Below are 16146 nucleotides of genomic sequence, written 5' to 3'. Positions count from 1 at the left end.
TGGACTGGTCTGCTCTGGTGACTGGTCTAGCAAATACGCTAAATAACAATCCAAATATATTTATATTAGTTTTTTTGATTCTATTTATCTAGGTATCTTATTTAATGTTGCTACACAGCCAAAGTAAAGTGGATGAGGTAGAAGTGCAGAAAGCTGTGTTTCAGTTTCCTTCTGGAGTGCCACAGGCATAGAGAGCCTCTCCATTTTTGGCACCTAAATCTGGTGAATCATTGTTGATGTTTAATTTCAATCAAGTAGATAAAAAATACTTAATACAAGTCGATACTTTATTCATTATATGACATAGGAGTGATGATTGTTGATAATTCTTGATCAGAAAACCACGTGTTTACCTTAATAATTTTGTTCACATGTGTACTTGAGTCTAGAACATAGGTAATAGAAGGATTGAACAAAGGCTTGAGTAGCTAAAGACACTAATAAACAGCAGACTAAGGGGTCCATCACTTTACACGGAAATTTATTAAGTATGTGGCTTTTGATAGGTTGAATCAAATAAGGAACAAAACTCTCCTTAAATGGCAAGTAGATGGTATTTAAGCAATGATAAATACTGTTGCAGGTTTTAATTTCTTGAGTCATCTTTTTATAAATATCCTTTAATTAATCAATTAATTAATTAATCCTCTGAATAAACAAAATTATAGGGAACAGCCATTCTGCCTCTTGAATGACAGGTCAAAGACTCTAACCACTATGTATGGATGTCTTATGCAGGGAGCTCTCAGGCAAGACATTTCTTCCTTGACAAATGTTCTAAGGCAACCTTCACACTACAGTGGTTAGGTTTTTGTTTGTTTGTCTTAATAAAATTTAAATAAAAAAACTAAAGCAGAAACTGGGTGAAAGTTAGAGACATCTGGAAAAGGGAACCTCAACTAAGAAAATACTTTTGCCAAGTTGGGCCTATACTCTAGGTTAAGGGGAATTTTCTTGTATAATGTTGGTGTGGGAGGGCCTAGCTACCCTTGGGGAAGTAGTGTGGGAAGTAAGAAATAAAAAAAACAAAAACAAACAAACAAACAAAAAAAAACAGATAAATGTGAGCTTGGAAGCAAGCCAGTAACCAGCATACATCCCTTGGTTTCTCCTTCAGGTCTCGACTCCAAGTTTCTGCCTTGAGTTCCTGCCCTCAGTGATAAACTGTGATCTGGACATGTAAGTAATAAAACATTTTCTTCCAAGTTTGTTTGGGTCATGATCCTTATCACAGGAATAGAACACAAACTAGGACACAAGAAACTTTTCTTTCTCCTTTCTTTCTTTCTTTCTTTCTTTCTTTCTTTCTTTCTTTCTTTCTTTCTTTCTTTCTTTCTTTCTTTCTTTCTTTCTTTCTTTCCTTCCTTCCTTCCTTCCTTCCTTCCTTCCTTCCTTCCTTCCTTCCTTCCTTCCCTCCTTCCTTCCAGTGTGTCTTGCCAGGCTAGTTATATATTACTCAGAATGCAGAGCTGGATAAAATTGATGATTTCTTTTCTCTTCCAGTAGCATGCAGAGCATCATTCAGACTCATGTAAGCCAACCAGAATGGATGAAGCTTATGGATCAGTAACAGCTTGATTTCTGCATGTTCTATGACTCAAGCATGTGATATCTTTAGCAATGGAGTTTTGTTATCAAGTTCTATAAGGTAACCAAGAATATTGGCAATGACTTGTAATGTTTGGTTAATGAGACCTTACTTTCCAATAGCTCCAAAAATGGTATTTCTTTGCAGTTTTTGACAATGGCTATTTTCAGCCTATGTTGCCTAGTAGGGATTTGATTGCCTTATTCTAGGATAACTACATGTAAACTTTTTTCCTATATGCATGTATTTAGGAAGTTTCTACAGCAATGGGTTTCTATATGACTTTTTTGAAAGGAATTTTATACTATTTATCTCTCTCAGTCTTTTCTCTTCCACCTTGCCCCCCTCCTGATCTAACTCTTCCTGTTCTATTATTCTCTTTTGATCCTTTTTACCACTGTAGTCTATCTACACACTCCTGAAAGCTTCCCTCACATGACCTCTATATGTATTCCAAAGAAACCCATATATTTGAATATTCAAAGATATTGTTTGCTTATTTCATTCTCAATATGTTTGTTATTTATATATAGAAAAATACCAAATATTGTATCATAATTTTTTGCATTCTACTACTTTTTTGAATGTATTTATAAATCACAGTTTTCTTCTGGAGTCTCTATGTTGAAATCCATATGCAAAAATAAGGATATTGTGACTTCTTTCTTTACTATGTGTATCCCCTTTATGCCTTAATTTATCTTATTGATCTAGCTAAGACTTCAAATATTATATAGAACAGGCATAGGGGTAGAGTGGACATCCTTATTTTTTCCTGATTTTAATGAAAATGCTTTGAACTTTTTCTCATTTAAAAAGATATTGGCTGTGGGTTAGTTGTGGTCAAATACATTTAAGATTTATGTATATAGAGAAATCCCTGCATCTCTGGGATGAAACCGAATGATCATTATAGATAACCTTATTGCTGTGTTTGCAATTGAGTTTGCAAGTATTATACTGAGAGGCTTTACATCTATGTTCAGCAGCCAGACTGACTTTTAATTTCCTATTTTAAGTGAATTTTTGTCAAATTTTTGTACCAGTGTGTTACTGGCTTTGTAAAAAGAATGTAGAAGTGTTCTTTCATTTTTTTATTTTATGAAATAGTTTGAGAAGTATTAGTGTAAGTTCTTCCCTTAGTTTTGATAGAATTATGTATGAAATCCATCTGACCCTTGAATTTTTCAGTTGAGAATTTTTTAATTAATTTTTAATTACCACTTCTTTCATATTGAATACTATGGGTATATTTAAATAATTTATTTTATCTTTATTTAGCTTGGTAGGATACACACACACATATATAATGTCTATATGACACATATCATATACATAGGTATATATTATATGTGTGTGTGTGTTTGTAGGTGTGCATTTCTTTAAGATTTCCCTGTTTGTTGAAATACAGATTTTTAAAGTATGTTCTCATGATTCTTTGAATTTTCTCAGGCTTTATGGAAGTCTTTCCCTTTTCAAAAACAATTTTGTTAAGTTGTATCTTTTCCTATTTATTTTGGTGAATTTGACTAAATTTTTGTCAATCTTATAATTCTTTTTAAAGCATCAACTCATTATTTCATTTATTCTTTGTAATGTTTTATTTCTATTTTTATTGATTGTAGCTGTGATTTTGATTATATCTTCTCTCCTATTTTATGGGGTTGTTGTTTTAGTTTTGTCAGACATTAAGATGCATCATTAAATTTTTGATTTGAGAGTTCTCATATGTTCTGATTTAGGCCCAAAGTACTATAAGTTTTGTTGTATCTCATATATTTTGGTATGTTAAGTTTTCATTTTCATTAAATTCTAGGAATTTTTAAAAAATCCTTCTAGATTGTATCAATTCCTTGACACAAATATAGTTAACATTCAAGAGGGTGTTTTTGGTTTTATGAGTTCAGGTTGTTTCTGTCATTTCTATTGCTGTTAATACTTAGTTTTATTTCAGCGTGGTCAGACAGAATGCATGTTGTTATTTCAATTTTCCTACATGTGTTGGGACTTTTTTTATGTCCTAAAATGTGTTCAATTTTGGAGAAAGTAGATGGGTTGCTGAAAATAATGTGTATTCTTTAGTGTTTAGGTGAAATGTTCTGTAGATATCTGTGAGATTCACTTGACTTATGAAGTCAACAAATTCCAAAGTTTTTCCCTGCCAGGGGAGACTTGTTCCAAGCTCTTTGGCCACACTGCTGAAGATAAAAAGGCTGTATTTTGTAAACAGAAGACATAGGACAGAGGCAGTAACTTCAAATGGCAGACAAACAGAAGAAATCCATAACTAACCCTGCTATGGAGTAGTACCTTCCTGAACATAGTGACTTCCTAAATATTTGATAATTTGACATAAACCTTTAAAGCCAAAAGGCATTTAAAGACATATTTACAAGTTCTATAACTCACAACTATCAACCCAGACTATCATACCCAGCAAAATTATCCATTAAAATTGGGAGAGAAGCTGGGCAGTGGTGGTGCATGCTTTCAATACCAGTGCTCAGGAGGCAGAGGCAGGTGGATCTCTATGAGTTTGAGGCCAGCCTGGTCTACATAGTGAGTCCCAGGACAGGCTCCAAAGCTACACAGAGAAACCCTGTCTTGAAAAACCAAAACAACAACAACAACAAAAAATTGAAAGAGAAATAAGTGAAAACAAGATAAAGAAATTTGTGACTGCTATGCTTGCTCTACAGATAATACTAGAAGGAATATGTCAATCTGTATAGGAGAAACACACCAAGAAGTCATAGACAACCAAGGCAATGTGGACTGGTTGTTGGTCACAAAGACAGTGAGGGCAACTGGAGTGTCTCAGTCAGGCTATTGCCAGGGCTCTAGGTGTACATGTTATAGTGTGGTGGCTGGAGAGTCCCTAGTGGGGAGCAATCTTGAATCTGGGTCTTCATACCCAGTGAGCATGCTCCCTAGTCATCTTTCATTGTCTAGTTGTTTTCATGATGAATAGTGATAACTGACATAGTAAAAATAAAAACAGATGGAAATCTCGGTTTCCAGTTCTAAACACCAGCATCTAGAAAGAGTCCAGGTAGTGACTCCAGAGGCTATTACTGTGGTTTCTAAAACTCAAAGCTTAGATACCACAACACTAGCTACACAATTCAGAGCTACTGACTTTGAAAGCTCACTGTTTGGTTATTCAGCTACCAGGATGTGGCAAAAAACGTTTCAATCCATGTCTGGCAGCAGATACTTTTTAAACTACAAAAATGGTGGAAATATTAGAAAGCAACTGGAGAGAAGATATAAGACCTGAGTAGAGAAAGCTACAAAGAACCAAATCACTGAAACAGTGAGCTTTGTTGTCTTGACGTTCCAGAGGGCTTCAAATGTGGAGGATCCTGCCATTGGAAGCTGTGGCCTACAGCTGCAGAGCGCATAACTCCTGACTTTAAAGGTTCACGGCTTCCTCAGATCTGAGCACCTACAGTTGTTGGTTTCCAGCTTTGAAAGCTTAAAGCTATGAATCTCCATTGCTGAGTGTCTAGAACTATAATTTCAGAGAAATGCAGGTGTGGTACACAGGATCTTACATCTTATTTCTATCCTAGTGTAGCCCAAGCCAACTGTTTTTGAAAGAATTTCAATGAGAAAAACTCCTTAGGCAAATCTAATATTCATGTGAATGTTTATTATTTAAGAAATAACCACTAACACAAATCAGTGGAGAAAGAGAGTGAGAGGGAGATGGTTAAGAACTGAGCATGACCTGATAAGAAGTTAAATGCCAGCCAGAAGAAACATCTCAAACACAGTAGAAAATACAGCTATTAAAGTTAGGAGAGGAGTCTCAAAGAATTAATCTGATTTGCTCCTGAAAACAACAGATCACAAAGGAGAAAATGTGAGAGGAAGAACCACACATTCCAGAGAAAAGTGAATTAGAGGCAGACTGGAAAATGGAAGGGAACATGAAATCCAGGGTTCCTTAATTGCGTTTTCAGATTACAAAAAAATTAAATAGTGATGAGGAAAACTAGAGGGGAGGGGTGCAAAGAGGTTTGATTTTTTTTTTAATTTTCAAATTTATTTAAACAAGAAACAATAACAAAAAAAGCATATTTCAGAAGCAAGTTTGTTGCTGCAGCTGTAACAGTAAAGCCCACAGATAGCCATTTGAGGCAGTGAGGCTCACATAGATTAAGGAAAGACAGTATTTTGGCTAAACACCACCAAGCAGCCAGCAATATGTTGAATACTAAGAAGGGAGTGTGATCTAGTTCTCTGATTACAGGGTGAGAAGAGCCAAGGATAGCAATGCCTCCTAACTGCCTCAAAAGAAAAGTATTGAGTTCCAAAGCAGAGGGCAGGTCAAGGTAAAATGATTTCCTAGGGTTATGGACTTGAGATATTTTAAAATGGAAATTTTCTTAGGGAATAGATCTCATAGCATCTCCTGTGCGCGCGCGCGCGCGTGCGTGCGTGCGTGCGTGCGTGTGTGTGTGTGTGTGTGTGTGTGTGTGTGCGCGTGTGTGTGTGTGTGTGTGTGTGTGTGTGTGTGTGTGTGTGTGTTTACAGCCAGAGGTGGGTGTCAGTTGTCTTCTTTGTTTCTGTTTCTTTTTTTTTTATTTTACAATACTATTCAGTTCTACATAATAGCCACAGATTCCCTTGTTCTCTCCCTTCCTGCCCCCCTCCCCTTCCCCCCAGCACACCCCCCATTCCCACCTCCTCCAGATCAAGGTCTCCCCCGAGGGCTGGGATCGACCTGATAGACTCAGTTTTTTTAAAGACCTACAAGAGAACTGAGAAAATTGATAGCTTAATATGTGTTAGGGGTTGAGCATGGTTGGATCAGGGAACGGATAAATGAATGCTTTAAAGTTATTGCTGAATATCCAATAATAGATACTTTATGACCTCACTCAGAATAAAGAATTTTTTAATCATTCAATGGCTGTGAAATTGTACTGAGACAGGTTTGCCTTTGTGATCTGAGCCCTACACCTTCATGCCAACAGTATCCGGAAGATGTGAAGTGTCCTCTTGTTCCCCTGGTATCAGAGAAAATGCACTCCACTAGGAACAAGAAATCTATGGCTTGATATTCTTTATCAACCATGAATTCTATGTCTGCTGCCATGAAATGCTTTTATTTTTGTCCTCTGTTTTTATCATTCTTGTCAACCATTTGTTGCACAATCCCTTTGGTGCACTTAGTGGAACTGGAGAAAAGGGTTTTGTCTTAGTAACAACCAAGAGAATCTATTTTTACACAAACAACCTTTACTTTTAATGTGCCAGACTAAGCCAGCCAAATTATGAGAAATTAATACTGAATAAATGGCACTTCAAATGATCTGCTAAGTGTGACACTATTGGAAATCCTCTTTCACACTAGTAATAATGCTTCCAAGTGTGAAGGTGCAGAACTGTCTAGAGGAGGCTAGAGAGATAGCGTGAGCTGCCTGAAGTCCCAGGCTCCACTGTCTTGGTCCATTATCATTCCCTGCCTGATCTAAGCAGAGGATCCCATCTAGGATTCAGTAGTGGGAAAATGGGACTTTCTTCTAGTCTCACGACAACTGTAAAAAGCAGATTTTTAAGGGCAATTTTTGTACTGTATATTTATTATAAGGGGTGGCTGCATCATTAGGGGTCACTGAAATTTGAGTGTGCCCAAAGGTGGGTAGTTACAGGATATTGGTGACTTCCCTTCAGGAGATTTGCAATCTCTTGACAGCAGTGGATGTTTTACTAATATCAAAAACAGGCATCTATCATTGGATTTTTCAAATTATTAGAACAATTTTTATATTAAATAATATAACCATGCCATGTGAATATAGATGTGCAATTCCTATGTTTTAACTTCTTATTTTATTTCAGAAAGTTAAAACAAAAAGAAACAACAACAACAACAAAAAACAGCTAAAAGCTTTATCATTGCCACATGACTAGGCCACATATTAAAATCTAAAGGTATAACATATTGGTTTTATAAATATAAACAATAAGGAGGAAGATTTATAGTTAATAACGTGTGGTTTTGTAGCACAACTAAGCAGTAATAATATTCAATGACAAATGATAGAGAGTCTGTCTTTAAATTAAATTTTTAACAAAATTTTACAACATAGGGATGTTTTATTTCTTTGCTATTTATTCTCAAGTTCGTAGTGCTGTAGGGAGTTGGCAGGAAATTAATGCACATTTTAAACAACAAAAACATGATATATCTGAAAATATGTGTTGCTTGTCTACCCTCCCTGCACATGTGTTAATTCGCTGTTGTAACACAATTCATATTCCTAGAGGAAGAAAAAATTTCAACAACCAGTATCTAATAGTCTAGAAATTTTACCCATAACCTTTAAAATGATCTACTTGCTTGTATTACAAATGTCTTCATTGCGGCTTATTTATTGTGAATGTTTGCTTTGTGTTATGGTTTGGGCTCTCCCTGACGAGGGTGCTTCAAGTCCAAGTAGTGAATTCAAGATACAGCAACTCAATAAAAACTTTAATTAATCAGGATATAAGCAAAGTATATAAAACTGTCACACACTGAAGAAAGTATAAAATATTCTAATTGAAAGTGTCATCTCATTGGTGAAATACTTTCATTCTCTTTTACTACATCCTTACACAGTTGTCCTTCAGTGCACAAGAAAATACCAAGGGAGAACAGGCTGGGGAGATTGGGGCATAGCAGAAAACAACTGTACTGCACGTTAATACTTAATGATTTTTTTTAACAAAACCCATATAAAATAATTTGTGAGTAATAACAACCATAGTTCTGAACAGAAATCAATGCAATGCTGATGTACAGTGTAAAAACAGTCTGAGTCTGAACCATAAGTTACCTTTTCATAACTTAACTCAGGGATTAACTAGGCAAAGCCACAAAAAGTAAAAAACAGGGAAACGGTGACACTTAAACTCAAAAATATCAAAACTTTGATACATATGTAAAACCTTTTTGAACTCCATAGCAAAAGCATTTAAAGTTTAAGTCTAATAAATAGCAACATCAGGATCTTTTCAAGGCTTGTAGGATAAAAGGTGTCCTGTGAGGAGGTACAGCAGTTCAGCAATAAACTTGCATAGGTCACAAAACAAGATTCGATGCTGTTAGGACACAAGAACTTAATAATGACAGCAAGTCGAGAAGCATCCTTGCCTAGGCTTACCTGTTTTCTGAGGCCCAATGACAAGGAATTTTGGTAAATGATCACAAGTTTTCTCCCTGGACCAGATGTCTTTGTGTCGTTTATCATCACATGGATTCTGCAGGAAAGAATAATACATCTTACTGAATACTGAATCCTGGCTGCTATGTCCTAACAACGTTTCAAGTAAGACAGGATGAGATTCTTGCTTGATCTCCTAGAGCTGGGCATCACAATCCCATTTTGTTTCTTTGATTCTTAAATCCTTTCCTGGTGCAGTGATTAGCTGGTTCCCCTACCCAAGGCTGCATAGAGCACAGCCTCAAATCAGTCTTGCTGTGATGTGCGTGTTATCAGTGACAGATAATAACGGGAGATTCTGCTCTCTCTGTAGTTTGTGTTTTATGTCTGTGCATCAAAGAGGTTTTAACTTGACCGAGCCTCACTTGACTGTAGTTTCCCAGTTTCTTTTCTTTTTCTTTTTCTTTTTTTTTCAACATTGAAATATCTATATGTTAGAGGCTGGGTACATTATTTTCAATACAAGATGACTTTCTTTGGGAAATGTTTCTGAAGGTAATACCTGTTAGATGAGTTGTTTTGAATTATGATTCTTCCTACCACTTTGACAAATACAGGTTAAAAAAAAAACAAACAAACATAGTTTCCAATATTACATTCTTTCTAGGAGAGAGTAGACATTTATCCAATTAATAATGCTAGATCTGTCAAGAAATGTTTACACAAATGAGTCTCCATTTTTCAATTAGAGAATGCAAAACTGAAACCTTTTATGTCATTTCAACACTTATTAGTTAATTTGTTTAATCTCACTGATTTAAATTTTCATTTAAAAAATAAAAAGGTAAAAGTATTAAAATGGAGAAAATTATTTCAAGGAAATGTTTTTTTCTTTAAAAATTCATTTATTTATTTGTGACATGGCTGGCCTCAAACTTTTGTGCTAAAGTGCTCTTCCTGTTTTAAGCCCCCAAATACTTGGAATTACAAATATATGTCACTATACCTTTAAATCTTTTTATATGTTTAAATTTAAGCATTTATAATTCATTTGGTAAAAATATTTTTTCTCCAAATAACATTTTGGCATATTTTTAAAAAATGGTTCAAGCTAATTCCTCATATAATCTAGAGGTCTCACAAAACATCTCAATGGCCCACTGGCATAGTGTTCATTGCACCAGAAAAAAAGCAAGAGGACACTCTGGGTGCCTGGCTAAGAAAAATGCACTCGAGAGGAAGAAAACTCAGGTAGCCATACACACCTGTGATCTTCAGTGGCAGAAGTGGAGTTAGAAAGATTATGAGTTCAAGACTAGCTGGGAAAATGAAGACACTGACTCAAAATCAGTCCAAACTAACATAAAGACATTATGGAGTTCACGCATGCCTAGTTCAAAGAGTTTGATACACTTGTAAGTTTTAGAAGTGGCCAGGCGGTGGTGGCACACACCTTTAATCCCAGCACTCAGGAGGCAGAGTCAGGCAGATCTCTGTGAGTTCAAGGCCAGTCTGGTCTACAGAGTGAGATCCAGGACAGGCACCAAAACTACACAGAGAAACCCTGTCTCGGAAAAAAAAAAAAAAAAAAAAAAAAATTGTAGACTTCTGAAGAATGCTGGGGCATCCTGTCCACGGCAAAGGTGAGTTTTACCTCATCAACCCTTACTGCTAAAATGAAAGCAGAGTGCTTGATCAGTTACTTTGGGGTTTGGAGGCAGCAAGATTTGTAGAAATCTTTGAATGTGGCCCTGGAGCAAAGAAGGGGCTTCAGCTATGTATCCCAGATGACTCCTGACACTATGGCATCAATTGCCACATGATGCCTGGCAAGCCACTGAAATGAGACCCAGTGCATGTCACACCCCACTAAGTGCTTATGGCCGTCGGTCATTTGAATGCAGTACTACCTAACCCATCCATGCTAGGATTTTGTCCAGCATGATCTTGAACAGGTCTTGTACATAAGTACTCTGATAAGTGGTAAGTGCATAAGCACTCTCATAAACACTGTGAACTCACACTTGCAATTGCCAGTTGTATCCTGAGTACAGTTTGGTGGTAGTCACCCACTACCTCTCACTCTTGCAAACTTTCTTCCCTACTTTGCTCCATTACTTCTGAGCCTTGGGAGGAGAACTGATACACAGATGTCACATTTTTGGCTAAAGACCAATAATTCGTAAAGACAATTGAAGTATGTGATAATTTACTTTGGAAAAGTCCAATAAATTCATCCATAGAAAACTCCAAAAAATGGAGTGAAATGCAAGCTGTTAAAGTCAAAATTCCTTCTTTTAAAATGTAAAAAAAACAGACATTCCATTTTACATTGACTATCATCCATTTCTTACAATATTTCCCTTCATTATTAAATCTTCTACCCTCCACAGTCTAGGCTTAGCTTAACTCTCTAGCCATGTTTTTCACAGTGTCAAAGAAGACTGAGCTTTCATCTTTTTTATTTTGTATTTTTATTTAATAATGGAGCAATCCTTGTTTTGCTCAGTACACAGGTCTCCAAACTAGAGATTATATTTCACAACCTCTCTTGAATCTGCTTTCTGGTGAAAACGTTTTAAACAATTGAAAGTGAGACAAATGACATGAAGTATCTTTTTAAGATTAAAGCCACTATCTCTGTGTGTTTCCATGTTGCAGTTATTGTTGGCTATAAAATGGCTATAACTGAAGAATGAGTTTGTCTTGTACTCAGAGGTGGAAACCATAGGTAGAAGAACTTACCGGCCCAAGGCATTAGATTACTATATGGAACAGAGATATCTGTTTCCTACAATGCTCCCCTTCGTATAGTTAGAGGAGTGAGAATCACATTTCTATCTTGTTTCAAACAAGGTATATTTTAATGTCACTATACAACCTCATCCACAATCTAATGCATGTGTTTCAAAGTTCTTTTCTGTAAAAAAAAAAAAAAAAAAAAAAAAAAAAAAAAAAAAAAAAAAAAAAGGAGCTTGTGACAGAACATGGATCAATACACTTCTTTTTCAACTAGAATATTTTGCTGTGAGGTATACTAACAACAGCTGAGCCAACCAGTGTTCTTTAGGGGATATAGTCAAGTTGCCCTTTGCATATGCTTCTTCTCTCATTAGTACACCAACTACAGAAGGTTCAAGCCTTCTCATGGACCACACTGAGCAGTGTTGTCTGAATTAAGATTGCTCAGACCACCTAGTGCATCAGTCACACTCCATTCTCTATCATAGAAATAGGAGAGTCTGCTTCAGAATCTTTGAATAATTTATTTTCTCATTCAATGCCAAAATTTTCAACCAATTCATAGTCAAGTTTTGCCATTTTTTTTCTGGCTTATGCTAATACCCACTGCAAACTTCTCTCAGCCCAGTCAGCAAGAACATGAGCCCAAGGGGCTTACCATGTTTTAACTGATGTTCTTAAATCCCTGGACCTTAGTTTCTTTATTTGTAAAACAATGATTAATAGTTTCTACCACATATGCTTTTTTTTGTTACTGGTTTAAAAACAATAAAATCATTCTGTATATAAGAAAATGCTTATTATTATATTTCATACCAGCTTTTTCTTTCCTTTTGCCCTATTAGGAATACATCTTGAACAAAAAGTTTAATTTAATCAATAGATTATGTTATGAGCAACTATCAATGGGTCTATTGCCTTCCCTTATGAACATAGACAGTTCTCCCTCCTGCTTTGTCTTTGATACTTTTGTGTCATACTTTCTTCATATTTCAACACCTAAAATTATTTTGTTCATGCTTCCAGTAATTTTATACAGTTGATCAGAAGTCCATCTACAAGACTGTGAGTTCTCTGAGAGTGATGCCTCCTCCATCTGTGTCCCTCATTGCTACATGAGATGCTTAATCAATGCTTGTAGACTGAAAGACTCATACCCCGACTTCCAGAAGGCACAGAAAACATTGTGGAGCAGGTACAAACCGATTGTATGTTCAAGAAGGCTACTTTATGTTCACTTATCACAGTATATGTCTTTCTTGCCCTGACTTCTGCTTTATGGAAAACAAAGATGACTAGATTGCTACTCACAACTCCAGGGAGGCTACCTAGAAAACAGGACCCTAAGAAAGATTTCTGCTTTAAAACTGATGAAAGCTTTCTGTACCAACAAGATGGCTCGGTGGGTAAAGGGGCTTGCCACCAAGCCTGTTCGATTTTTCAGAGTCCATATGGTGGAAGAAAAGATCCAACTTTCCACAGGTCATCATCTTCCCTCCATGTGTGCTGCCCATGTTAAAAAAAAAAGAGTTCTCTTTTTCACACACACACACACACACACACACACACACACACACACACATAGAGAGAGAGAGAGAGAGAGAGAGAGAGAGAGAGAGATCACTATAGTTGTTAAATAATAATACTAGTTAAACTGATGTTCTTCTCAGATATTGTACTGATAGATAAGAGCTATAGATACAATTATCTGGTGCTAAGATGGTGGAATACACACTACTCCAAATGCTTCATTAATATTAAGAGTTGGCTTCACTTCAGATCTTCCCACAGGTTTGTTACAGTCCTGGCCAAGTGCTCACATCTCAGCGGACTCTCTTTTTTTTAATGACTGTGCTCTGTCTCCTTGGGACTTTCCAGCTACCTGTATTTCTGCTGTCACCTCTTCCCTGGCATCTTTCCCCCTTTGCCTGTTAATTACAACTATATTGACAAAGCATTTGCATTTTCTATTTTGTATTCTGGTAGTAGTTGCTTAGACTTTCCCTATGCTGAGCTTCAAGATAACTGTCTTATTTCAATGCCAATAAATATAATGTCCAACTTTTATTGATCACCTTCAGCAGTCCAGGTATTTGCTTGACATAGATTATTTCTAATCCTCAAAGTAACTTGGCAAGACAGATTTTATTATCCCTTCTTTATAGCTGAGGAAGGTAAGATGCAAAGGGTTTTATTTTGGTCTTACTGAAGGTCACACAGCAAGTTAGTTCATATTTAGAATCTGAAGCTGGTGTTGTCTATGAAGTTAAATTGTGTGTGTGTGTGTGTGTGTGTGTGTGTGTGTGTGTGTGTGTGTGTAAGAGAGAGAGAGAGAGAGAGAGAGAGAGACAGAGAGAGAGAGAGAGAGAGAGAGAGAGAGAGAGGTGGCAGGAGGGAGGGATGATGGAGGAGGGAGAGAGGGAGAAGGCAGAGAGAGATACAGTGGAGGGAGGGAAAGAGAGAAGACAGAGTGTTGTGTTGTTGTGGGAGAGGAAAGGACAAAGAGCCAGACTTTAACAAAAAGAATGAAGTTCACAGAGTATTTCCAGGGAGCAGAGGGCAGTAATGTGGTGATATTTTATTTGTACTGAAATGTGATTTTATTTGTATGTTAATAAATAAAGTTGCCCGGGGGTTAGAGCTATTAGCAAGCCATAGGAAAACAGGGCTGTGGTGGTGCACACCTTTAATCCCAGCACTTGGTAGGCAGAGCTAGGTAGATCTCTGTGTGTTCAAGGATACAGCCAGTATTAGAGACACACACCTTTAATCTCAATACCAATCATAGAAAACCTGGAGGTCTGTACAGACAGGCAGTGATGAGGTGGTCATGTGGTTGAGTTTACAACCAATGAGAAGGCAGAACAAAAAGTCTTTATAAAGACAGAAACACAGAAAGTAGGTCTCTTTCGAAGAGGTAGGACCACTGCAAGAGGAAGGGTAAGGTTTTTAGCTTTTAGCTCTGACCTCTTGGCTTTCTTCTTTGCATTGGTTCTGTGTTTATTATTTAATAAGACGGTTGGTTACATCTACACAGCAAAGCAGTTCCCTCTACTTTTATGCTCTGTTCTCCTGCTATTGTTTTAATTTTAAAATTCAGGACATGACAGGACACTTATGTAGATCCCTTCTCATTCTGCAATATGCTTGTTCCCTACATAACTGAAATAAACAGAAAATAGTAAATCACAATAAACAGTAAGTTACTGCCTTTTGTATCTAGCCATATAGATAGATATATTTAAATGTTGAAAAGGAAAATAAGTTAAATTTGCTGCAAGCAGCTTGTGGTTACAGTGCCAGTCTAAAAATCTGCTACTCTGCCCTCAGGAGGACGAGGTGATTCAGGGGCTTGGTACATGGACTATATAAAGCAATTTTACTTTTAAGTAAGTAAAGTGGGTGGGTAAAAGGTTCTCTGAAGCAAAAGGCAAGACTTAAAAGCAGAAGTCAATGCTAATGAAGTCCCCTCCCCACAAAGACCTAAAATACAGATTTTGAAAACATTATACCACCTACTCCATTTTGAAGGGCTTGTTATCATAGGCAGAAAGACCACTTTTGTTCCCATGAGACCTCATCAGCCCAAACCTGCATTTTCTTTGTCCCTCTGAACATGTTTTGTTTCTCACTTTACCCTTCTCTCCCAGGCCACCAGTGAACTCTCAGTTTGCGATTGGTTGGTCTCATATGGGTCACATGCCTGTTCCAGGTAGCTAGGCCCTATTTAGACCCTAATGGTGGCAGAATTGTTTCATTAACTGTAAACTCTACGGAGTTTGTTCTTCTCTTCATTTCCCTTCAGCTTGCCTTCTGCTGTTCCACCCTCACTGGTGAAGGAGTGATGTAAAAAAAAAAAAAAAGGTTTTGAACTATTACTCTTCCCTGTCCCTACATGGCAGTGTTGTTTTGAAGCTTCTGCTTATTACATTTCTGCCTTGCACATGCCTGTAAAGATCCGTTACTCAGGCTCCATCGCACAGTGGAGTGACTTCCAACTTTCTGTCACTGTCATTTATGCCTAATACAATCCACATGCACTGATGAGATATTTTAATAAGATAGGGATGTTTATTCTCAATGCTTCCATCAACAAATCCTCATGGAGCATCCTTGAAACAGACACCAGCTCAGATCCTGATTCTGTTTGTGCTTTAAGAATCCTCTCCTGAGTTCCTCAAAGGCTCAGGAAAGCCCGGCCTTCCCGAGAGTGCTGATCCATAAGAATGTCCTTTCCAGATCTCCTGTGGCACCTGGTGGTCTAATTATTTTTCAGAGTTCACTCTTACGTCATTGAATAACAGCCAGACTGTGGATTAGGGCTAATGGGAAAGGGCCTTGGTTCTGTGGGTGACTGGGGTAGTTGAACATTTTAACAATGCTACTATAAGTACAAGGTATCTAATTTATTCAAATTATCCTTGTCTTGCTTACTATATTAGACCCATATTTATTAAAGTGAGTGGTTACACTTAGTATTTTCTCAGAAATGTTTTCATAAAAAAACCCCAGAAGCCTTTGTTAACAAATGACTGCAGCCCCCCTCACACAAAACTCTCCGCTATTATTTGCATTTTTATGACTATCCTACAGGGAATAAATAACCAAGTCAAAAAATCTGGGTCTTTGAACTCTCATGAATCAGTTGGTTTAATA

The 16146-nt window shown here is 36.9% G+C and overlaps 1 protein-coding gene across 1 annotated transcript in view; it reads right to left on the bottom strand.

Annotated features, from left to right (window-relative positions):
* Ndst4 (N-deacetylase and N-sulfotransferase 4) overlaps window positions 1-16146 on the bottom strand; it is a 312207-nt gene that overhangs the window by 23106 nt on the left and 272955 nt on the right. Inside the window, exon 8 of the mRNA XM_006970412.4 lies at window positions 8749-8845. Coding sequence (XP_006970474.1) covers window positions 8749-8845 — 97 coding nt within the window. The remainder of the gene's footprint in view (window positions 1-8748; window positions 8846-16146) is intronic.

This window comes from Peromyscus maniculatus, chromosome 6, assembly GCF_049852395.1.
Source record: "Peromyscus maniculatus bairdii isolate BWxNUB_F1_BW_parent chromosome 6, HU_Pman_BW_mat_3.1, whole genome shotgun sequence".
In the NCBI taxonomy this organism is placed as follows: domain Eukaryota; kingdom Metazoa; phylum Chordata; class Mammalia; order Rodentia; family Cricetidae; genus Peromyscus; species Peromyscus maniculatus.
The sequence above is the reverse complement of the archived record's forward strand: the minus strand, read 5'-3'. Positions and strand labels throughout refer to the sequence as shown.